The sequence below is a fragment of the Arachis duranensis genome, chromosome 5 (genome assembly GCF_000817695.3).
Source record: "Arachis duranensis cultivar V14167 chromosome 5, aradu.V14167.gnm2.J7QH, whole genome shotgun sequence".
Lineage (NCBI taxonomy): Eukaryota > Viridiplantae > Streptophyta > Magnoliopsida > Fabales > Fabaceae > Arachis > Arachis duranensis.
Genome location: NC_029776.3, coordinates 81,410,682 through 81,436,564, shown reverse-complemented (window position 1 = coordinate 81,436,564; position 25,883 = coordinate 81,410,682). Strand labels below are relative to the sequence as shown.

The following is a 25,883-nucleotide window of genomic DNA, read 5'->3' as shown; positions in this document are numbered from 1 at the left end:
AATGATACATGTGTTGTTTCTGTTTCTTGTGTTTTGCGATATATATCAACTTCTGCAGATCTCTATCTGAATCTATTTATATATAATTAGAGAGCTAGGAACTTCCTATAAGGAAGACCTCTCATCAAACAACACTGATTACTATTTATTTATTGTTGTTGTGTTTTCTTTTTCTCAGAAACTATTAAAGCTTCTGCTATGGTCCGAGCGATCGCCATTGTCAACCTTAGTACTTTTCAAAAAGGGTAGAATCTGCTATCCAAGTTGGTGCCGCAACAAGAACTAGTCAGAGGCTAGTGTGTTAGTTCAGCATGTAGCAATTGTCTAGTTTCCATGTTGAGAATAGACTCAAGGAAGAGGTATAGAGCATCTGCTGAAATTTGACATGTTTCTATTGTTAGATTTAGTCATAGTTTATACACATAATAGAAGTATAGAAGCAAAATAGTTTTATTCTTCTGTGCTATCTTTGTAATTTTATTCTCTCATTCCCCAAATCATTTACTTCCTCATTGTTTCTAAACCGAGGAAAATAAAAATTCGATATTTGATGCTTCCAAGTTGATGAATTTAGTGTGTGTATCTTGTTCCTGTGTGGGAAAATAAAAATAAAGGTTGATCTTAAATATCAGGCTGCCAAAGAGAAGGCTGTTGAAGAAGAGTGAAGGAAATAGAGGGAGAAGGATCATGAGAAAAGACTATACAATCTCCCTTCCATCAATATTATTTATGGAGAAAAAAAGGGTTGAGGTAGGTATTTTACTGTTGTAATTTTTTTCTCTTGCATGATTGAACTCTGAAAGTGTAGTACAGTCTTTCCTAAATATATCTGTCATGGTTGAGAGAGGTATATTGGGTTTGAAATTGCAGCAGAACCATTTGAGAGCCCTCCATTTCCCTTAGCTGCAGAGAGAACAAGAAGAAAAGACCCTCTTGATGGCTTCTATCATTCTCTACAGAACAAGAATCTCTTACTTCATTAAGGTTTCTTTAACTGCAAATTCAACTTTTTATTATTGTGCTGTTAATATTAATGTGAAGCATAAAAAAAGGATGCTTCCTATTTAACATTATAAGATTTTTGTGATCATTAATTTCCTTCCCTTCTCGTCTCTTAATACCCCTACAAGACTAAAGGAAAAATTGGTCCATTATGGGGAAGCATAAATATGCCATACTTGTTAGTTGTTACTTTCATTAGTACGGGAAATGGTTTGAAAATTTGATAAGAGATAGGACACCAATTAGAATCTATATATATGTACATAAGTACATTCATAGCTTTATCATATCATATATAGGCCACCAATTAGATGAATATCAATCTCTTTTCTGATGTTTGATGCAGCGGCCGCTATAAGGATTTTATTAAGGATTTTATTTCAATCTATGAACTCACCTTCACAACTAGGTTGGCAAGCGAGTGGTGATGATCCATGTGGACAATATTGGAAAGGCATAACATGATCAAACAGAATAAATCTTGAAGGTGGTGAAGGGCAATCCATATCCCCGGTTTGTACTTATTGATTGTTCTTTAGTACTAATAATTAAAGTTGCATACACTATCAGAATAAATCTTTGAAAAAAAATGAATTTTCGGTTCTGCTTTGTAGTGCTTTAATGATCTCTTCATTTCTTTGTATTGCTATATGGCTGTAATGTAGATGGTGGATGTGAGATTTCCCACCATCTCTTCACCGTATACTCTCCAAAGATTAATTTGCTAATAAAATGATCCCTGAAAGGTTGGTGATTACAAGTTTTATTTCCTGCTTCTAAAATATAAGTTAAAACTAAGGACTCAAGAAAGTTTAAAATCATACTCATATGACTACTAACTAGCATCTTGTTCTTTTTCATTTCTCATTAATTTTATTCTGATAACAGAAACTGACATATATTGCAGAAGTTACTACAGATGTACAAATGTGAAGTGTAATGTTCGAAAGCACATGGAGAGAGCAATAGATGATCCAAGAGCATTTGTCACTACATATGAGGGAAAGCACAATCACGAGATGCCAACCAAGAACATCAACCCAGATATCCCCTCTGAGAGAGATTCATAAGCTTCTCTTAGTAAAGACAAACCATGATTTTAACATGACAATCAAGTTTAACAATAACACACTACTATGATTCAATAGCTACTGTCTTAAAACCTATGAATTTGTATTGTGGAGTCAGTGACATACACCATTGTAATTCTTCAATTGTGGTGTGTTTAACAATATTCTATTAATTTGCATATATACAACTACTTGATGTTTGATTTATGGTTATGCCTTTTTTGGTTATTATGAGATTTTTAAGTGAGTTTCGAAAATATCACTTTAAATTGGTGGTTTCAATCTTATTTTAAAAAGCATAAAATTGTCATCATAATTAAGTACAAACGGTGGTTAGAAACCCTCATTTTAAATGAAGACGATGCTATTATACGTTGGAAAAAACGGCGGTTAAAAACTGCCATTTTAAACGAAAATGATGCCATTTTAAACACACAAGATGCCATTATAACCTGGTAAAAATGGCGGTCATAATGGTAAAAACGGCGGTTAAAAACCGCCATTTTAAACAAAAATGATGCCACAACATCCTAGTAAAAATGGCAGTTATAGCCGCCATTTTAAACAATTCAAAAACCGCCATTTTATACGGAAATAATGGCGGTTCTAAACCGCCATTTTAACCCTAAAAAAACCGCCGTATTAACCTCAGGTAATTGTGGTGGTTTTCTGAAAACCGCCGTAATAACCAGAATGGCGCCCAGAATAACGGCGTTTCTTGGAGGCGCCATTTTCGGTAATAATGGTGGTTCTAACTGCCGTAATTACTAAAAATAACCGCCGTTTTAACCCTGTTTTTTTGTAGTGCTTAGCCCATTTGACATCCTACTTATTGGTTCCTATGCATACTTTCACTGTCAAGCTAGCCTAACAAATTAAGGGTTTCTTCTTGTCTTATTATACGAATTAAGAAACGCGCTCTTTTGTTAAGAATGAATATTATTTTTGGTGACTTAAAAGAAAATAAACAAAAGCTAAGAGAGAGAAAAAAACAAGAAACTGCTTAAGAAAGGCAGTTCCGTTGAATATTATTCTCAAATTCTAAGGCAACGGAAGTTCCACTTGGGGATAAAGGGTCTTCATTGCAGTCTTTGCCATATATTTGCATCTCTCTAGATCAACCGAAGATCAACACGCCATTTCCAAGACATGATATCTCAGATTTTTAACACCAAAGGATCAATAAACCCAGAGCAATCTTGTAAATTATTGACAATAGTAAAAGCCTCCACACAATCTGTCTCACATATAATGTCTCTTTGTCCCAGGTCCCATGCTAAAAGAAAGCCTCTCCAAATAGCAAACAACTCTCCTTGCAAAATGCTACGACTCTCAATTGTTCCCAGATAGTCTCGTTGCCACCTTCCCTTCCAATATCTGCTAACACAAGCAAAACCAACTCAAGCACCACTGCCAGGATAGCTAGCATCACAATTAATCTTAAAGATACCCACTGAGGGGAGAATCCAAGAGTCACTAATAGTTGAGGGGATAGACAGTCGTTGCAACTCAAAAATATTTCGGAGCTCCTTTTCCAAGGACAAAGCCATACCAATCACCTTGTCTGTGGTGCAATGCTCGTGATGATGAAAGATCTCGTTGTTCCTCGAACGCCAAATCCACCAGAGACCAGAAAAGAATCTAAAGGAGCATTGTTTGCTATTATGTAAGAACCAACTCATCAAATCTACTGGTTGATCGGAGATCCCTAAAGCTTGCCAAACAAGTTGGGCTTTTGGAAAATCCCAAATACAATGTAATACCGATTCCTGACCTGAGAAACATCGTGGACAGCTATCCGTGTGCGAAATGCCCCTCCTAAAACGAAATGCAGCAGTAGGAAGAGCCTCCCGAAGACATAGCCAGGCCAAAAATTTGTGCTTTTCTGGAACATGTTGACGCCAAAGCCAAAGCCAATTACCCCTATCCTCCCAACTAAACATCTTCTTACTGAGCCACAAATAACCACTATGTGCATCATAAACCTTTGAAGCTGCACCAGTCCAACACCAACCGACCTCTGAACTAGCTTGAACATCTGGGTTGTAAGAGTTAATGTTGCTCTACAGAGACTGATTCAGAGGAGAATAGATATTTTCAAGGTTCCACTGTCCAGATGACCAAAAGTCTAAGATCCTGAGATCCGAATCAGAAATGTGAACATAATCCATCTCCTGACACAGTCGCCCCTCTCTTTTCTATTTAGAAAACCAAAAGTTCTGTTCCAAATCCCCAATGCACCAAATAAAACCTTCCTTCAGGATATCCCAAGCTCGACATATACTCTTCCAAACATAAGATCCCCTTTCTCGAGACTGACTAAGACAATCATCCTTAGAAGAATGGTATTTCTCCGTCAACAGTTGAACCCGTAGCTTATCGAGATGGTGAAAAAGTTGCCAAACTAGTTTTCCAAGAAGAGAAATATTGGCACAAAAAGGATCTCTAATTTCTAGACCTCCAAACTTCTTAGGGGTGACCAACATTTTCCAGTTAACTAGATTCAGGCCTCTACCATCAGCTTGACCCTTCCATAGAAAGTTTCACATCATGGAATCTATCTTATTAGTTACCCCTTTAGGGAAGAGAGATACTTGCATGCGATAAGTAGGAATCGCAGTCACTACCGAGTTGAGCAAACAGAGTCTACCTGCCTTATTAAGCAATCTCCCTTTCGAGCTGGCTAGCCTTCCCCGAATATTGTCCAGAACATCGTTGAAAGTTGCACGTGTCACCCGAGAGTGATTAAGATTCACCCCTAAATACTTGCCCAAGTTCTTGACAAATCTGATGGAGGAGACTCCAATGAAAATCTCTTTTCTTGTCGCTGAAACATTCCTAGAGCATAATGCTTTAGATTTCTCCACATTAACCTTCATCCCAGAGCCTCTGCAGAAATTTTTCAAAGCTACCATTACAGTTTGAACTTGCTATTTTTTAGCTTTACAGAAAAGAAACAAATCATCGGTAAACATCAAATGAGAAATTCTAGGACCCCTCTAGAAACCGCAACCGGCTTCCACTAGCCCTTATCAACTTGCTGATTGATAGAACAAGACAATATCTCCATACACAACACAAACAGATACGATGATATAGGATCTCCTTGCCTAAGACCCCTGCTTGGAGTGAAGCTATTTAATCTATCCCCATTCCAGAGGATAGACAGTGAGGAAGCAGTGACACAACGCTTAATCAGATTAACTGTCGAAGGAGAAAAGCCAAAACTCACCAGGGTTTGTTTCAGAAATCCCCAATCCACTCTATCGTACGCTTTTTTCAGATCAATCTTAAAGGCCAGGGTGCCTTTCTTTGACTTTGTCTTTTTCATGAAATGGAGAACCTCTTGTGCTACAATGATGTTGTCTGGGGTTCCTCTTCCCGGGATAATACCTCCTTGAAATGGCCTAATAATCTATTTGAGATGGGGAAGAAGTCTATTGACCAATAACTTTGTAAACCACATTACAGAGACTAATTAGTCAGAAATCCTTCATGGAAACCGGGTTTTGTACCTTCAGAATAAGAACCACAAGAGTTTCCATCATCCTTGGATCCATATCCAAACCAGAGAACGCATGACGAATCATAGTCCAAACATCAAAACCAACAATCTCCCAGTATTCTTTAAAGAATAAAGCTTGAAACCCATCAGGGCCCGGCGCCTTAAAAGAATGTATACTGAAAACGGCCGACTTAACTTCTTCCAAAGTAACTGGCGCTGTGAGGCTACAACAGGCTTCATCATTTAGGGAAGGTAGCGGCACATCACCAAGACAACCTAAGTCTACATCCTCCGACTGGTAGAATAGGCGTTTATAAAAGGATTCAGCTTCCCTTCTAAGGACATCCAGGTCCGTTTCCCATACCCCATCTTGAAGAAAAAGACCATGAATCTTATTATGCTTTCTTCGCACAAGAGTCTGGACATGAAAGAATTTGGTATTTCTATCCCCAAATTTTACCCACTGCTCTCTGAATTTTTGAAACCATAGAAGTTCCTCCTGCACAAGCGTGTTATCAAATTCCTCAATCAGTTGTTTTTCTTTTTGCCGCATAGACAAATCTTCTATTACTTCAAGTCGCTTCTAAAGGAAATTAATCTGTCTCTCTAATTTGCATTTCCTAACGAAAATGTTGCCGAACACTTTAGAATTAAACTCCAAAGAGTTCTTCTACACTTCGGAAAGCTTGCCATGCATCTCTTTGTAGCCAGTCTGCCATGACTGATTCACAATATCTCTGTACTCCGGATGAGTTGTCCAAGCCGCAATAAACCGAAAAGGTCTATTCTTTTTCGGTTTGGGACGACCTGCACAGCGCACTAGGATAGGAAAATGATCAAACTGAAGCCTATTTAAAATTTCTACGTAAGTCTCTGGAAAGAGAGATAGCCAGCCACTATTGATACAAACCCGATCAAGTTTTTTTGCCACCTCAACACCATTTTTAACCCTTTTGTACCAAGAAAACAGATTACTATCCCCTAGAGATGCAGCAAGCCGATCTGCATGACGACTCGAGAATAGGCAACCCTTAGATTCATGAGAGAATAGTACTCCATTAAAATCACCAAGAACAATCCATAGCCCGTAGAAAGATGAAGACTGAGTAAAAAGATAATCCCATAGCAGAACTCTGGTATTAAATTGAGGACTGCCATAGATACCACTGCACCTCCAAATCACATTATTTACCTGAACCTCAACTGTAACACACTGATCGAAAGCATCAACCCATTTACAGTGAACACCCTGCATTGCAGAAAGGAACCAGATACCCCCCTTATGTCCTGACGACTCTACTATACCAATAGGGTGATAACCAAGTCTTTCCAGAAAAGTTTCAAGTGTTGAAAAGGACAATGAGTTTCAACCACAATAAAAATTACAGGTTTAAATTTCCTAACCAGCTCTTTACAATTCACCCGAGCTAACTTATTAGAAGCACCCCTAATATTCCAAGCTATTATATTTAAACTATCCATAATATAAAATATAAAATTATAAAACAAGCAAATCAAAGTGCTTCACCAACCTCAAACCGAGGCTTGCCCAGTAGAAGTGACTCCCGTGACCTTCAGGTTTTCCGGATCTCCATGGAATATCTCCTTATTCCCGCCTACTGACGCAATAACAGCCGGCAACGCGCCTTCCTTCTCCAATGGAACCGCCACGGCAACATCCTCCTTCACGGTTGTAGGAAGACATGACAATGCTTCCACCACCGTGCCTCCATTCTTCTCAAGTGGCGAGCTCTGTAGGGAACCCGGCCTTGGTCGTTTCCGTAGAGAGGACCCGCAAGGCACTTGGGTGTGTCGGGTTGAGGAGATCGACGTCTCACCAACACGAGAAGCACTGTGTCCAACCTTGACTCGTGACCCGACCCTGGCGCGATAAGAGATGGATCCATTCGTGTGAGAGAAGTGGATGGTGGGCCTGATTACTCTACCCAAATCAGTTCTATATTGAGTGCCTCTTTGGACCTTGTTAGATTGCTTCTGGCCCAGCTTGGTTTTACCTTTCCTCACAACTTGCTCCCAGCCTGGTTCATCATGCATGCAAGCCTCCTCAACATTATTTCCTTCCAAATTATTAGCCTCTAAATGCTCTTGCAAACTCGGTGTAGGATTCTCCCCAGTAACGCCACCTACCACCTCAGGTTCTACTTCATTTGAATTGTGAATTTTGGTCTCAGGATGTGGCACTGCCTTTGTACCGTCCTGTGGCTTGGTGCCCTGTTCCTGATAGCACCAGATTGGGAGCCCCGAAATCTGAACCCATACAAGTGTAGACCCGAAGGATTTCTCACATGGCCAAAAATCTATATCCCACAGTTTTACAGCAACATAGTGTCCCTCAATCAACCACGGGCCACCAAGCATGACCTTCTCACGATCTTCACCTGCATCGAATTTTACCATGAAGTACCCAAATCCCACATCAAGCAGATCAAAGCCACCTTTGATGCGCCAAACCATCCGAAACTTGTGTGAAAGAGCTGTGTAACTATAATTTTTATCAAGAACCTTTGTCACCAAAGCTTCTCGATAAGGCTCTGCCAAACAAGGCTTCTTCAGTTCGCCCTGCTTGCCCACCACTGTCGCTATACTATCCCAGATAGAGATCCTGCAAGTGCAAAGGCTTTCGATTTCTCTGGACCAATGACTTTATCTCTAAAGGAGATTTTTGTAGACTTTGAAAAACCCTCCCGTGAAAAATTCTCCTTGGCACCGAATGCACCCTCACCCACACTCTCCCCCTTATCTCTTCCGACGGCATGGCCGCCATCCTCACTGTGTTTTGCCCTCAAACACTCGTTCCCGCTCTCTCCTTCTCTCATTCTCTCTGAGTACGTACGTACTCTTTCTCTGCTAGGATTTCTTCACAATTATATTTATTATACTGAGAATATTATGCCATAACATACACGTACTCTATATAGAAAAATGTAGGGTTCAGCAACTTTATTAAATTATGGCCAGCATGTAATCAGCAAAAGAAAAGTAAGCAATCTCACACTATTAAAAATATCATTAATGACTACTTAATGACTACAAATCACAAAAATTACTGCCCCTTACCACTTTTCTATATATATCATCATAAGAGGAGTTGTTAAAGTTATTAATAAAAAATTATTATAGAAAATTATGTAAAGTTTATTTTTTAATATAATTATTGTGTATCTATTAAAATAAAATATTTAAAATTTTTTAGGAATAATAATCTTAATTTGTGTTCTAATTAAAGATATATATTTGCTAAACTCTATTTTTGTTTTTGTTGCAAATTAAGTGTCATTTTTAATTTCAATAAACTATTAATTAATTTTTACTTACATTTTCCGTTTTAAAATAAGTATCTCTGTTTAATTTTGCATAAGTATTAAGACAATTATTAGATCATATTGAAAGTTTAAGCAATCAAAACTCAAAAGAGAAAAAACTAAAACTACATAATTTTTTAATGAACCTAAAAAGCAAAGTGATACTAATATGAAACAGGAGGAGGTACGAGCAAGAGCAAGTGAGCAACTAAGCTCACAATTTAGTAATTAAATAAGTTTATCAATTACATGTCCTAATGTCACATGTTAATGTTACCAAATAAAAAAATATAAAAATATAAAATTTAAATTTTTAATATATTTATTGCTTATTTTATTAAAGTAAAAAAGTTTAAAATTTTTACTAATATTTAAATTTAATGTATTTTAAAGCTCTATGTATTTGAACTTAAAAAATTTAATTATAGAACATTTTAAAATTTTTGAATTTTAAAATATTCTATGAAAACACAATTTTGTTTTTTTTGGTAATACACTTTAATGTTATTTGACTTTATATTTTTGAAAGCTGGGCCGAAGCCCAAAGTTGCTCAGTGTAAGAGAAATATTGAGATTCCTATGGCTTACGAATATTGGGCCAAACATGACTGGACTCATTGAGCCCAATTCTCGGTCCGAGTTGACAGTTGAAACTGAAACTCAACTCAACTCGCTCTCTGACTCAGTCCCTTACTCTCACTAGTCGCTCCAGAATCCATAGACATTAGACAATGCTGGGTTTACGAAAAACAAATTCCAAGTCTTGTTTGCTACGCCTTCAAAGGCTTGTTGCACTTTTGAATCCCATAATTTCTTATAATTTGGCTTTTTCTTCTTCAAATTATTGTACCCATGATAGTCGCATAGGTGTTCATAAAACGGTGAACAGAACTCAACTCTTGAATTCTATTAGGAACCTCAAAAACGTTGATTCTGCTTTCAATTTGTTTCGCAAAATGGTTTCAATGAATCCTTTACCATCTGAGAAGGACTTCAACTTGCTGTTTGGTTTCATTGTGAGGATGAAGGATTACACAACTGCAATTTCTTTGATTAAGCACATGTGCTCATTAGGTGTTTGTGTTAATGTCTGTACTCTCAATATTGTTATCAATTGTCTATGCCGTTTGGAGAACACGGCATTTGGTTTCTCTGTGATGGGGATGATGTTCAAAATTGGTTTGGAGCCTACAATGGTGACACTTAACACCATTGTTAATGGACTTTGTGTTGAAGGGAATGTGGATAGTGCTATATGGTTGGTCGAGCACATGGAAAACATTGGTTATCAACCCAATGGTGTCACCTTTGGAGCAATTATTAATGGTTTGTGTAAGATTGGAGACACAAATGCTGCAGTTGAGTGGTTGAAGAAGATGAATGAAAGGGATTGCAAGCCGAATGTTGTTGTTTACAACACAATTTTGGATGGTCTATGCAAGGATAGGTTGCTATCTCATGCTTTGAGATTGTTCTCTGAAATGACCAACAATGGTATTCGGCCTACCGTTATCACTTATAATTGCTTGATTCATGGCTTGTGTAACTTCGGTAGATGGAAAGAGGCTGCTTCTTTACTGAATGAGATGATGCAGGGGGGAATTATGCCGGATGTGCACACTTTTACAATCTTGGTGGATGCTTTCTGCAAGGAGGGCATGATTTTGGGGGCGAAAAGTGTGCTAAGTTTCATGCTGCAGATGGGAGAGGAGCCTAATGTTGTTACCTATAACTCTTTGATTGATGGATATTGTTTGCAAAGTCAAATGGAGGAGGCTATCAAATTATTTGATTTGATGATTCATAAGAACTGCTTGCCAACCATTGTGACTTATAACTCTTTAATCCATGGATGGTGCAAAGTTAAAGACATCGATAAGGCCATGTGTCTCTTAGGAGAAATGGTTAACAAAGGATTACATCCAGGTGTTGTAACTTGGACCACTCTTATAGGTGGGTTTTGCAAAGCAGGTAAACCACTAGCTGCAAAGGAATTGTTTCTTGCAATGAACAAACATGGACAAGTTCCCAATCTCCAGACCTGTGCTGTTATATTGGATGGCCTATTCAATTGTCATTTCCATTCTGAAGCATTTTTGTTGTTTAAGGCAATGGAGCACAGTAATCTGGATCTTGATATTGCAATTTACAATATCATGCTTGACGGATTGTGCAAAGGTGGAAAATTCAATGATGCACAGAAGCTTCTTTCTTGTGTTCTAGCTAAAGGGATGAAAATTGATGCGTATACTTATAACATAATGATTAGAGGTCTATGCAAAGAAGGATTGTTGGATGATGCTGAAGACTTGCTCATGAAAATGGAAGAGAATGGTTGCCCACCTAATAGATGTTCTTATAATGTATTTGTCCAAGGGTTGCTGCAAAGATATGACATTTCAAGGTCAAGAAAATACCTTCAAAGAATGAAAAACAAGGGCTTTCCCTTAGATGCTACCACTGTAGAATTGCTTATCTGCGCCTTCTCAGCTAATAAAGGAGACAATGCATTGCAAGAGTTGCTGCAGAACTGAAGATTGTATTTAATCTCTCTTTTCATTGTTTAATAGGTGGAAATTAAAGAGGAAGAGCAAGACTGAATAGTGTGCATCTAAGAAATTCCATCCTGAATTAAGATAAAGGTAGTGGGTTGGTAAATGGTAATGCATCCAAAGAGTTCAGAGAAGCAGGCATGTTTTGCTATGATATTATCAATGGCTACAAGAGGCTGTGTTTCTATAACCTGAAAAATTCCTATATGCAGGTATGTGTCAAAGCACCTAGACTAGAAACATATTCGATTTGATTAAGAATAATTCAATTTAGGTTGTGATTACAGCTTGGCAGATATCTCATTGTTTTCCTAGGCATCATGAGTATGTATTTAATGTGGAACAGAAGCATTGTGATGCCTAAAATATTGATTGATGTGTTGGTGATAGTACAATGGTGGTTTTCCTTGTTTTCAGATTGCCACAACAGAGCAAGAATCTCCTTTTGCAGAAGGCTGGCTGTGTGCTATAGCATTCAACCATTGTGTTTTTATAGACATAATTTACCGAGCAATATAAACCATATGAACATTGGTTTGAATGGTGAAATTTGACTTCAAATTCCAACATTCTTTTGTCTTATGATCACAGATCACCAGATTAAGAATCTCCCTATACAGAAGGTTGGCTTTGTTCTTGTACGAGCAAAAAATTGACACTGTATATATGTTATATTTAGATTTCATCTGATTCAAGAGTAGAGAGTGAACAAGTGATATTTATCATAGATTCATAGATCATGTTATTCTCAGCAAAATATGTGCAATATTCCAGGTTATGTAAACATGGAATAATTATTTTATTCTAATTCATGCTATTTTATGTCACTTTTAAAATACCCCTCATATTTAAATTAAACTGAATATTTCTAGATATATTTTTATGGGAACTTAATTGGCAAATTTTGTAAACATTCAAACTTAGATTTCACATCTATCTATTCTTTTATCTTTTTATCTTTTATCTTTTATCTTTTATTTCTTTTATTATATATAAAGGGGATATGTGCAATTTAGTGTTAAAATTATTTTCTTAAAATGTTTATTATATAATTCATAAAAAATAATTATTTTTAAGATTTGAACCCAAGATTTTTTAGTTAAATTATAAATTATTTATTATCTCGATTAAAATATAAATTATTTATTATCTCAATTAATTTAATCTTTATTATTTTTATACACAAGTAAAAGTAAAATGTTTTTATTCATCTATTTTTTCATAATATTAATGAATGATAATATATTTAAATTTACATATGCATTTGTTTTTATTTTTAAAATATTTAATTTTAATACACTGATAATGTAAAGGAATTTTACATATACATTCAATTACTTATCGTCATATAAAAAAAGGTTTAATTATTTTTATGGTTCTTATAGTTTTGCGAAATTTTCAATTAAGTCGTTATACTTTTTTTTTAATTAGATCCTTCTTAGCAATAATTCGCTTAATTTTATAGGAATCCAACTAAAAAAAATTGGTGTAAGGACCCAAATAAAAGAAAAAAAAAGTGTAGAGACCCAATTAAAAAAAAAATTAGTGCAAAGATTCAATTAAAAGGAAAAAAATTACAGGGACCTAATTAAAAATTTTGCGAAACTATAAAGATCAACAGAATAATTAAACCTAAAAAAATGATCTTTTACCATCATTGTGTAAATGATCATTTAAACAAATGAATGCAATTAAATGACTGAGTATCAAAACTAAATACTATATTTTTAAATCGAGCACTATCAATATATTAAAATTAAACACTATTATCTTTTATTAAACTTTTTATTATCTTGAATGAACAATTAGAAGTTTTGTAATAATAAAAAACAGATATGCAATAATATAATTAAGTTTTTATTATTTATACTTTTTTGCTTAGACCCATAAATATATATTTATGAATATTCTATTTTTTAATTTTTTTTCACAATAATAACTTAATTAAATTTGTAATAAAATTATTTTAACTTGTGTAATTATATATATTCTTTTGAATAATTACTTATATAATTTATTAATTTTATTAATGTGAAAATATATAAATAGACAGATCAACATAAAAAATGAATACATGAATATTGAATCGCATGTATAAAAATTAAATTATTTGCTAAAATGATAAGACCTCCATATTAGTTAAAAATCATCCCTATTTTAATAATTTCATTCTACACATAATTACACGGTTTTTTTCATTTGTACAAATTTATTAAAAAAAATGATGTTTTGATAAATACGACTATGCGAGTGGCAATATTTTTTTTTTTAAAAAACTCAAATAAAGTCGACTTCAAGTGAAATTGATAATCGAGAGCCGTTAAATAATTTGACTGATTCGACTAAATTTTCATTCAACTAACTCAAAAGTAACAACTTTTATGTGAAGTACCTATTTTTTTCTAACTGAATCAACTTAATTTGTTGCCAGTACCCACCACACTCTGAATCACTGCGAAGTTCCGAAGAACAAGTGCTTCATCTTTATCTTTATCAATCATAACTTAGTAGCATTTTTAATCCCAAACATTCAGGATTCTCAATGATGTCAATGCTGTCTTGGATTCATTTTCATTTGAGGTGAGATGTTTCGAGGAAGAACATGTGCTTCTCTGCGTTTCTTACGCTATCACCATCTTCAACAGATTCAAGTTGGTATCTTTAACCCTAAACCCTCCTTTCTTCTTCACTCTCATCCATATTGTTCCACCATTGAGATTGAGGCAATGAAACACAAATCATACCGTGTAAGTTGCATTAGGAATCTGAAAAACGTTGATTCTGCTTTGCGTTTCTTTAACAGAATGGTTTCCATGAACTGTTTGCCATGTATGAGCGACTTTACCTTATTGTTTAGCTCTATTGTTAAGATGAAGCATTACACAGTTGCCATTTCTTTAATCAAATACTTGTTCTCCTTAGGAGTCAAATCTGATATCTTTATTCTCAATATTGTTGTCAATTGTTTGTGCCACTTGAACCACACAGCCTTTGGGTTCTCTGTGGTGGGGATGATGTTCAAAATCGGTGTGGAGCCCGATCTGTGCACGTTTAACACCATTGTTAATGGCCTTTGTATTGAAGGCAATGTGGATCATGCTATGTGGTTAGCTGACCACATGGATAACATGGGGTATCAACCCAACAGCCACACTTTTGGACCAATCTTACTTGGATTGTGCAAGAAAGGCAACACGCCTGCTGCTATTGAGATTCTAAGGAAGATGGAAGCAAGAAATTTCATACCACAAGTTTTCGTTTACAACATAGTTTTGGATGCCCTTTGTAAGGATGGGCTAGTAGATGAGGCTTTGAGTCTGTTCTTGGAAATGACGACAAAAGGTATACAACCCGATACTATCACTTACAATTGTTTAATCCAAGGACTTTGTACTTTCAGCAGATGGCAAGAGGCTGCATCTTTTCTGAGTGAGAGGAAGCTAAAGGGCATTATGCCGGATATGCATACTTTTAATATTTTAATGGATGCTCTTTATAAAGAAGGAAAGATTTCAAGTGCTAGAGCTGTACTTGGTCAAATGGTTCGAGTGGGAGAGGAGCCTGATGTTGTCACCTATAACTCAATAATTGCTAGTTATTGTTCCCAAAATCAAATGGAGAAGGCCATGGAAGTATTTGATTTGATGGTTCACAAAGGATGCCAGCTTGACTCTAACACTTACACTTCATTAATACATGGGTGGTGCAAGATCAAAAGCATTAATAAGGCTATTTATCTCTTGAATGAAATGATCAATAAAGGATTAAATCTAGATGTTGTGACTTGGACTGCTCTTATTGATGGATTTTGCAAAGTGGGGAAACCGTTACTTGCTAAAGAATTGTTTCTTACAATGCACGAATTTGGCCAGCATCCTAATCTACAGACATGTGGAACTATATTGGATGGCCTATTTAGATGTCATTTGTTTTCTGATGCAATATCATTATTTAGAGAAATGGAGAACAATTTGGATCTTAATATTGTAATTTACTGTATTGTGCTCGATGGGATGTACCATGCTGGAAAACTAGATGATGCACGAGAACTCTTCTCTTCTCTGCCAGGAAAAGGCTTAAAACCTAATGACTATGTTTATACAATAATGATCAAAGGTCTATGTAATGAAGGACTTTTGCTTGATGCTGAAGAGTTACTGATGAATATGGAAGAGGTTGGCTGCCTACCAAATTCGTGCACATATAACGTCTTTGTCCAAGGATTACTGCGAAGAAACGATGTTCCGAGGTCAATAAAATATCTTCAGATTATGAGAGACAAAGGTTTTACAGGAGATGCTACCACCACAGAATTGCTTTTAGATTACTTTTCTGCCCACAAAGGAGATAATGCTTTTCAAGAATTTGTGCAGAAAATTGTTTGAATATAACCTCCTGTTTCATTCTTTGAATTGAGGGTTTGATGTTTTAGCTGTTGTGTGGCATATATTCTATATTACTCGGTTGTCGAATTTTGAGGCTTTAGATTGGGATAATTTTGTCTCAACTTGCTGAAGCCTATGAAATTGATCCTTCCATGCTGTTCTTTGTTTTCAAATTTCCCACAGCAGAGCGAGAATCTCCTACTTGAGAAGGTTATGCTTTGTGTTATTCCAGTCATCTAGTTCCTTTTAAGTTTTATTCATGTGGATTTTTACTGAGCAAGGTAAAACATAGGATATCATGGTTTGTGACCATTGAATTGGAATTGTTTCTTGATTGCTGTTATGTGATTTATAGTGGACACAGTGGAGCAAGAGCCACCCTTTTGGAGAAGGTTGGCCTATTCTTCATATACCAACCAAAGCTCAATAGTCAATACTGAATACCCCCTTTTTATTTATTTTTTTAAATAAAACCATGTACCAAAGATCTTGTTATCAAGAAAATTTGTACAATAAAATAATTCTTATACTACAATCAGAATTAGTCTTTTGGAAAGTTCAAATAATCCAATATATATGGTTTCACCAAATTTTGAAACAATAACAAATACCAATCAATAATAACATTTCCGTCTATGTATGTTGAATGACCAAAAGCTTTGTATACAATAATGAATTAAAACTATGAACATAACCTTATATATAACTGAAAATAACCTATTCTATTGTTGTGCACTTTTATAACATTTGTGTCCTATATTTTCCACAGCAACATTGTTTTTTTCCCCTAAAAAAAATTACATTCTTCTTTACCAAATTACTCTCCAATTAATAATATATTTGGCACACCACAGTGAAAGGGATTCACAGCATTATTAGTTTACCAAAACTATTGAAGAAACTCACCCAAACCTATATAGTTGATTTCAGGTTCAAACTTTGGAGAACATTCTTGTATCAGCAATAGGTGAAAATGGATTCAGCACTACACTTGTGATTCATTGGTAGGTTCATCTTCAAATAGCACCCATACCTTGCTTATTTTAGTCTCTAGTGTCCATGAAAAATGGGTAGTAGGTGGTGACAAATTTATCTCAATTTTCTCTTCCTTCTTTTCCCTTTCTGGTGATGATCCTTTGAATTGGTTTGAAATCTGAGGTGGGTTTGAGATTCCCATTCTTCTTGATAAAGAGACATGTGACTGTGAAGCAAAAGGTTGAACTTTTGGACTACCATATTGATCCAATGCAATTATATGATCCATGCTGATTAATTGGACAAACGGATAATCCAAACTTTTGTTTCTAACAATTTTCTTGCAACTTGCATAGAGATCATGGAGCCTTTGGCTCTGCAATGAAGCTTTCTTCAGAATCTCACATGCCAGTCCTCTTGCCGATGGTGTTAGATCAAAGAGCATGTTGACAAGTGCTGCGATCCCCTCAGAGAATGTCACATAAACTTGGAAGCTTTCCCTCAAGGTGTTGCTCATGGCAACTTGAGCAACAAGGCTATGATCTGACCCCAACATATCATTTGATGAGAATTCCAAAACCTTATCAATGAGAACTTGGCATTTTGGCAATGTTCTGAATACCATGTCAATGGATTTCTCATCATAGCTCCTAAACTCTAACCCTTTTGAAACAATTGCTGGTTCAAGCTTCCCCGCTTGGTTGATTAGCCAACTCATCCTTTCTTCAATGTAAGAAGCATATTTTTGTAGGAATCCAAGTGAACGATCATAACCATTCTTTGTGAAACATGGCCTTGTACTGATTTGTAAATGGCCAGAAACATGTGCCTTGCATAATTCCTTTTCAAATGACCTGTTTCCGCCTCGGAGGAGGCGGTGGATCAGGACAAGGGTCTTGAGGGCAACAAGGCTGTCCTTAGTTTTGGCAAGGCGGCAAGAGATCCTCTCGGCAAGAAAGGGGATGGAATTCGGAGAGTTTGAGACAAGGAAGAGGATCTCATGCATGTATTTGTCATCAATGGTGCCATTGTCATGACCGGTGGCACGCAGAACTGCTATATTTATGCTTGTAAAGCCATTATATTGGTGATGGTTCATCAAGGCCTTACCAATAGATGCATGATCTTTCATAGAGCCAATAGCCAATTTGAGCTTGCCTTGTATATCTACAACACCCATATTCTTCTTAGCTTCTCGTTGAATCAAAAAAGAATGAAGAACTTCAATTATGATTAGAAGAAGCTAAGACTAATATGGAATAATTTGGTGTGTGTAGAGGACTAGAGGTAAGAAGTTGAAAGAGTATAAACATATAAAGGTGAGTAGGGAGAAGAGTGAGAAAAATAAAAGTGAGGTCCTTAAAATATTGGGGTGTAATTACAAATCATAGAATCAAATCTTTCATTTTTTTATATACTGAGAATTGTAATGTGGACAAGAACATTCATCATGTAGAATAGTAAATTGGATTTATATATATATTCTTGTGATGGATTAGCAGTCTACGCACCCAACAGCACTGCAATATGTCCTATAGGGGAAAAAAAGGCAATAACCTACATGCAAAGTCAACGAGTACATAATCAACAAGCTTCCTTTTCTTTTGGTCCTTTTAAAGTGACTGAATTGCAAGATCAATGAAAATGCAAAAGATTTTGTTTTGTATAGTAAGCCTCTTGTTTTAGCCATGATCTAACTACTAGAATGAATGGAGGAGAATGATGTAATTTTAACTAGTATTCATTTTAGACTTATCTTCTTAAATTTTTAAAGAATAAACCACATTCCATCATATGGTAATAAAGTAATTAGTCTTGTGACTTTGGTTTGATATAAAAATACTTTTCTACCTCTTATCTGCATATATTCTTATTTAACAAATTTACCACAAAAAAGGGTCACAGAAATATTTTCTATTAGGAAGATAACATACAACACAATTTACCTGGGGGCTAGGATTTAATTTTCATTTTTATCTTTGATGTCATGCACATGAGAATATTTGTTTTTGTTTTTCGGTTTTTCTTTTCCTCTTAAAGTCTTATTGTTCCTTTTCTAGCTATTGCCTAACTTTCCTATTAAAGGTTATTTTATCTTACACCAGCTTTACCTCACTCTAGTTTTAGGAACTTTCTGTTTCCTACTAGAATTGAAGTAGCAATTATTTAGATAAGCTTGAAGTAAACCAAAGGTCAAAAAGCACTAAGGGATTATCAAATTAAAGGATAGTCATCAAGGTTACCATTTATTAAAGGTGTAATTGATTGATACACATCAATATCATAACCAACATGGAATAATAAAGTTTGCCTTAGAAGGCTTTTCAAGGTTAATTAAGACTTTTTATGTCATTCTAAGAGAGTCAACGGTGGGAGGAAAAAAAAGTGGAAGGTGAGAAAGAACCTCATTCCACAAGCATATGATTCTTTGTAGCATCTAACTCTCTTGCCATTCACAAAAATACAAAATAATTTGACTTTGGCAAATCTTTCTTCTCCTCCACAGGTTCTATATATATATAAACTTTGATTTTGGTGGGGAAGTTGAAGCCCCACCCACTGCCACAGAGATTCAAAGACAAAAAAGTGTTGTATGTTGTTGCTATATTCTATTCTACCAATAATAAACCAAGATGTTTCTACACCAAGGTAATGCATATAGAAAATAGCTTTTTTTACATAAATTCTTGTATTTCATGTTCACATCCACTTCATTATTTTTAGATTTTAGTATGACTTATATTTTAATACATATGCTTTTTTTTAATATTGGATTGCAATAAGCGTCTATAAATCTTTTTTTTAATTCATAGAATAAGAAAAAAGTTGCCTTATACCATTTATATTTGAACACGTCATTTTTGTACATTATGATTTATTCATGCATTTGCTACATGTGTAATACAATAATTCGTGTTAGATTATAAAAAGTTGATGGAATAACTTTTCTTATAGTATGTAAGCATCTAGGATTTTTCACTGTTTGTTATGTTGGGTGGGGGGGATTATAAACAAAATAACAACTTTTTTTTAGATTATAAAAAATTGATGACTTTTTTATAGTTCCCTGTTGATGAATCCTGTTGGTTGAAGATGACAAATGAAAATAAAGCACTACCAAATTAAAAGTAAGGTTGTAAAGGAGTAGTCTAAACTCTAAACTCTAAACTGGGCATAAAAAGGTAACTTTTTAGTGCAAGAGAACTATAGTTTTTGTTGCAACCTTGCACAAAGAGTATGCCTTGTTATGGTAGTAACAAAAGGGGGAAAACAAGGTAGTATAAAGATATACAAAATTAGAATAGCAAAAGGGGAAAAAAAAAGCATAGTTTACTCGAAAGAATTTAAATTGAAACTATTTCTTAATTACTTTCCCTTAGGTATCAAACAATTTAAAAATTTATAATTAAGTCCTTATATAAGATAAAAATTTATAATTAGATCTTTATTAATGAGTAGTTGTACAGTGACTTTAAGAAACCATCGACTTGCACTCTACAAGAATATTAGTTTTAGCTATTAAAGATTGTTGCAATAGGCTAAGTAATTGGAATATCGTTCAAGAAGCGAATGCTTGTGTAGATAGATTGGCATGAGAAAGACATGAGTTTTAGTTGGGATGTCATTTTTTTTTTCTGTTCTCTCTATGTATTTCTTTAAGTTTTCATGCAGACTTCGTTGGAACTGTTTTCTCTAGAATAATATTTGTCTAGTTTTCTTTCTTTTTAGGCTTTATGCCCCAATATGTATAAAAAAAATTATTATTTTTCATAAAAAAATATAATAATTTTAAAATATGTTATAACAATATCCTACATCAGACACAAAAAAGAATGTTATTAGTAGAAAAGAAATTAAAGCATCCAGTCATATGTGATGTATATGCTGTTGGCGGCTGGGAATATCCTTGGTATTCTGAAGGATGCCTAATCTAAAACAGCACTCACTATAATTGTTTTATTGTGGCATCAATTTCAAAGCTGACTATGGTTATTAGGTACTAATTCTAATGGACAAAGCTAAATAGCAAAGATTTTTCACAATGACTCCAACACAGTTCCATTATCTAATGGTCCATGTTACAATTTGCATACTTTCTTTGTGTATCTCTCTTTGACAAAGTCAAGTCAAGAAAGGAAGAATCTTCATGACCATTAACAGAGGAATTGAAAAGAAAGGATTTTCAGCCATTCAGGATTTCTGTACTCTACATGACTCTTAACATTTTTTTTTCTTTTTAAGAAAAAAAATATATCAGGGCTTAAACCAGAAGAAGAGGTCAGTCATCAGCCACTGTTTTGGAATTTATAAACCACATGGTGGGAATTTGACCCCTGAGAAAGGTAAAAGATGCTAATTTATGGATAATAAAATAGTGAAGAGATCAAGAGAATCACACATAGAATAAAAAAGTTAAGAAAATTGTCAAATTATGTTAGATAGTTACATGTACTTAATTTAACAAGAGTTTAGATGACAAAACTGAATTTCTACTAATTGATGTCACAAAATTATTTCATGATATCAACATCCATATCATTTTCTAGAATATAAATCCTTAACTAAAAGGCCAAAATAAATAATTAAATGAGGTTTATTTCCGATGAGCTTTAATTCCATATTTGCAACAGTTACACCCTTGTTCTTTTAGAAGTTCCAAAAACCAAAAAGCTAAAAGCATTTTAATCATTTTAATAACAAAACATTATGATTGTCAAAACATAAAAAAAAGTGGTTTAAGATATAAGTGGAGTTCATGACTTCATAAACAGCAAGCACCATAGTAAAATTGGAAGACATAAATCTAGATGAGCATGGATTGTGTTTCATATCCAATGAATTGGTGCTGTATAATCATCCTATGAGTGGATTCCATTGAGTGAAGAACTATGATTATAATCATTAGTTACAAGAATAATTTGATTATTCTGATAATCATGCACTAGAAACAAATAAAAAAATAAAAAAGCAGTAAGCACATACCTTCCAGAAAAATCAAGAAATGAATAGTTAAAAATTATAATCATTGTCTATAAAATCTACAAAGATCTGCATCTTGTATATCAGGTTGCCAACTTGATGTTCACTAGAAACAACTAAAATTAAAATAATCAAATACAACCAGAAAAAAAAACTAAAAAAAGGGGGAAAAAATTACAAAAGTAGCTGTCAATGTTTTAACAAGGTGTACACAGGAATGCATCATGTATTTGAGGTTGCTGTCTTGATGCTGCTTCAGGCTTCACCTTCAACATATCATACAAAACCAGTTTCATTCAACTCTACACACGGAGTCTGGTGAATAAGGTCTTAATTACAAGCAGAAATTCTGATTCCGCATTCATTTGTAACCTTGATTCTTCACTGGAGAAAAATACCTTGTTATGGGCTCAAAGAATTTCCTTCTGTAGATATATGTATCCATGACACAAACTGAGACATCTGAAAGAAAAATATAGTAAAAATTAAGGAATATATCATAACTAATTTCAATAAAACTATGAATACTATATGTTCTTCAAATTTGGTTTTCATTTGTGGTGGAAATTAAAGAGTAAAGTTCATAAACTGTCCTTTCTTCTGCACCAAGTTTACCAACCAAATTGTTGTAGAAATTAAGTAGTTTGTTTTCTATAAATTCTTGTAGTGAATGATGGGTCGAACTGTTGATCTTCATAACTGTAGTTAAATTTCAGAATAAACTCCTATTGACAATGTCCCATTTTTCTTGTGTCAAGTACCACTTAAAATAACAATGTATAACAACTTATTTTCCATTATTTAACCAAATTCCATGCATATTGGAGGTTTTCTCTATTCAACTGCATATATATACCCAAAATGTTGACTCAAATTGGTGGGTTGTATACTATGAGCAGCAGATAGAATAAATTGTACCTGCATATGGAGTGAAAATTCAGAGATTCTACTTGAGAGGCTTCATACCCTGCTCAAGCACCAAAAAGCAGACTCCAAATTACTATTTGTTAGATAAAACATGAATAAAACATGTCTTATCTGTTCATTCTATTTCTTTTTACGCTATTAACTAATTATACAAAACTTGAAGTGATGGATAAAATACAACTATTTTATTCCAGAGAAAACATAAAAAAGCATACCTTTGATGCCCGCAGTTCATTTACTTCCATTCTAAGTGAATCATCTGATAGAATTAACCGAGACAGTGCCCCAGTACTTAACCTGCAATATGTTTAATAAAAGCCAAAACAATTATAAACTTTTCACATAAATATAAAAGGTAAGTCAGTAGTTACAATAACAATATAGATATTGTCTAATAAATAAATAAATGATATCGGTTATCACAACAGTCCAGCTTAAACGAGAAATTGCTTCATGAGATGAGTGAAACTAGCCTATGTTTCCTTCATTAGTTTCATATCAAATTTCAATTAGATTTGTGGGTATTCTATACATCCATCAGCTGGTAAAATATTCCATATCTCATTTGATGAAGTTTCACATGCTCAGAACATGGGAAAACAAAAATCTGACAGAAAACATGAGCCAAGTACCCAAGATATTTTGCAGCATCTGAGACGGAACCCTCAACTGCAAAAATGAGATCCAATAGAGCTTGCATTCCCTGTTGGAAAGGACACAATCAGTTTTTAAATTCTGTAAAATGCCTGGAGATAATGAAGAACAGAATGAAAAGCAAAAGACATTGGCACAAGGAGCAGAGATAAACATACCAGCAAAAACTTGGGGTTATTGGGTCCAATTTGTGGACCACAATCTGAACCTCTAATGGATGACTTGGGAGGAAGTATCTGAAGAAGCTCCCTTGGTGGCGAATAAGCTTCAAGATCCACTGTCTTCCTAACTAGCCCAACAAAAGAAATGCTATCTTATCTATCAGGAGAAAAAAAAATCTGTGTACATTGCTTGCTATTAGTTAATATATATTTTCAATCTCATCTAAGAATGTAATGGAGAAAAAAAAAAAAAAACCTTCTATAGAATCCTAGATCAACTTTGTGAAATTAAATATATTTATCCACTACTTGCTAGTTTATTTACGAAGCTAGTTATCCAGTGCTGATTCTTTTAAGTTGTACTATTAAGCTTGAGGCCAGTTAGGGTTCAATTTTCTTTAAAGAAAAAATGCTCTTGTTTTCACTGTGAAGAACAGATGCTTCCTTGAGTTGCCGTATCCACGTGTATCCATGTGTCAGACACATTTCGATCACCAACACTCCAAACACACACATACAGAGACTCCCTTGGTAAATTCAATCAATTTCATATATTTATCTAAACATGTTTTCCTACCCAATGAAACAAGCAATCAAATTCCAGAGCTTGGAACAGCAAATAAATAATAGAGCTTACGTTTGAGAGCAATACGAGCACGAAGGCGTTTCAAAGCGGAAGCGCGATTCTTGTGCTGAGAGCGATCCTCGGAAGCCTATGCAAAACAAGAACAACACCGAAATTGAGGAATAAACCAAGCAAGACGAGATTTTGAGAAGGGGCAAAAGGGTAAAATGACATACCTGAGCGACGATGCCGGTAGGGAGGTGCTTAAGGCGGACGGCGGTGTCGCGTTTGTTGCGGTGCTGGCCGCCGGGGCCGGAGGTCCTGAAAGTTCCCATTTCGCACTGGCGCATGAGCTCGTCGTCAGTGAGCTCAAGGTAGCGTTTGGAAACATCTTCGGTGGTGGCATCAACGGTGGTGGAGCACCACAGTCGGTTGTTGATTCTGTTTCTAGTTGCTGTTGTTAACGGTGGTAGCAGTGATTTTGATTGAGAAAATGGAAGAGAATAAGGTGTTGTTGTTAACGGCGGTAACAGTGATTGTGATTGAGAAAATGGAAGAGAATAAGAGTGTGAAGCGAAGATTCTAAGAGGAAGATGGAAAATTGGTTTGCATATGAATAATAAGATTCTGTGAGCCATTCTTATTAAGAAGAAGAAGAAGGAGCATTGGTGTCGCTTTATCATTTATATATATGGGGTTACCAACTACCAATGTTTAACTCTTGAACTTAAATATCCTTTGTCAGTTACTGGTCCGAAAGGGCATCCCATTCTTGACATCAAATTGTTATTTAACCAACTTAGTTAGCTCCCATGCTTAAGCTAGTATTAAAAATTGGCATGTGACCGATTGGAGAGTGACAAATTTGTAAATAAAAAAAAATCGACTTAATAGTCAAAATTGTTTCTGAAAGATATATCAATTTCTATTTTCGTCTTTGAAAGATAAATATAATCAAAATCATCCTCGAAAGATTTAAAATTAATCACGTTAGTCCTTCCGTATATTTTGTCATTAACAACGTTAAGTTTGCTGACGTGGCAGTTAGCTTGACAACCCAACTCAAACCAGATCCAGATCATACCTGCTTCCAATCCAACCCAAACTCAGCAAGAAACAACATTCCTTCTTTCCACATTCAACAGCTTCTTCATCTTTTACTTGAAGCTCCACTACGCAGCTGTCCTGTAAGGTGTTTCATGTCGCCGTCAGTCTCTGTACGTTCCTCTACCACAATGCTGCCAGTCCTTACCCGCAGTTCTTCTCTTTGTTCCAATTCTAGAATTCCTTTTCTCCTCCTCTACTCTCCCTTTCTATGATTCTTTTCGCCACCAACACTGAAACCCTTTTTATCTATTGAGTCTTGATTTAGATGAACATACACACTTGCTACTCTATACTCATTTCTTGTTTTTCGGAATTTCAATCCCAAAACCCCGCTCAAAGATTGAAACTTTTGATATAATATATGGGGGTCTTTGTTCCTAGTCTCCCAAGAGTGGTGACAGGGTAGTTGCCACCACAGATGAAACCAAAGAAAATCATAAGAACTACAAGACCATCGTGCCTTCTAATTTAGTACCTGCGCCTCACACAAAGGAGGACATTAACAAGTAGAAACGTGGTGCTGAGAATGCTGTAGGGACTGGTGTTGTTAGTAATTAAAATATTGGTTAGTTTTATGTTAAGCATTTGATTCCGATTGAGAGGTTGGCATTTTGGGAATAGGTAGCTGCCGCTTTGTGGAACACCCTCCACCCAACGACGCAGAGATCGCCGTCGCT

General features: G+C 35.1%; 4 protein-coding genes across 5 annotated transcripts; 2 read left to right on the top strand and 2 right to left on the bottom strand.

Annotated features, from left to right (window-relative positions):
- The first annotated feature begins 9,614 nt into the window (after positions 1 to 9,614).
- Positions 9,615 to 11,465, top strand: LOC107489750 (putative pentatricopeptide repeat-containing protein At1g12700, mitochondrial). Its single transcript, XM_016110513.3, has one exon. It carries the CDS (start codon positions 9,632 to 9,634, stop codon positions 11,432 to 11,434), a length of 1,803 nt encoding a protein of 600 aa, XP_015965999.1. The 5' UTR covers positions 9,615 to 9,631; the 3' UTR covers positions 11,435 to 11,465.
- A 2,410-nt stretch (positions 11,466 to 13,875) lies between these two features.
- On the top strand, positions 13,876 to 16,154 carry LOC107489747 (putative pentatricopeptide repeat-containing protein At1g12700, mitochondrial). The gene has a single exon (XM_016110510.3). It carries the CDS (start codon positions 14,038 to 14,040, stop codon positions 15,835 to 15,837), a length of 1,800 nt encoding a protein of 599 aa, XP_015965996.1. The 5' UTR covers positions 13,876 to 14,037; the 3' UTR covers positions 15,838 to 16,154.
- Positions 16,155 to 16,204: 50 nt separating this feature from the next.
- LOC107489748 (putative clathrin assembly protein At1g33340) lies at positions 16,205 to 18,472 on the bottom strand. Its single transcript, XM_016110511.3, has one exon. It carries the CDS (start codon positions 17,990 to 17,992, stop codon positions 16,823 to 16,825), a length of 1,170 nt encoding a protein of 389 aa, XP_015965997.1. The 5' UTR covers positions 17,993 to 18,472; the 3' UTR covers positions 16,205 to 16,822.
- Positions 18,473 to 21,806: 3,334 nt separating this feature from the next.
- On the bottom strand, positions 21,807 to 24,789 carry LOC107489749 (uncharacterized). 2 transcript variants are annotated; one of them, XM_016110512.3, is made up of 7 exons: positions 24,336 to 24,789; positions 24,172 to 24,247; positions 23,532 to 23,662; positions 23,352 to 23,422; positions 22,935 to 23,016; positions 22,711 to 22,759; positions 21,807 to 22,254 (listed from the first exon to the last, which is right to left on the bottom strand). In XM_016110512.3, the coding sequence occupies exons 1-6, from the start codon at positions 24,780 to 24,782 to the stop codon at positions 22,739 to 22,741; spliced, it is 828 nt and encodes a 275-aa protein (XP_015965998.2). In that variant the 5' UTR covers positions 24,783 to 24,789; the 3' UTR covers positions 21,807 to 22,254; positions 22,711 to 22,738. The 2 variants fall into 2 exon arrangements, 1 of the variants encoding a protein (XP_015965998.2); XR_002375861.2 differs by lacking the exon at positions 21,807 to 22,254 and having other exon boundaries at positions 23,532 to 23,658.
- Between the last annotated feature and the right edge of the window lie 1,094 nt (positions 24,790 to 25,883).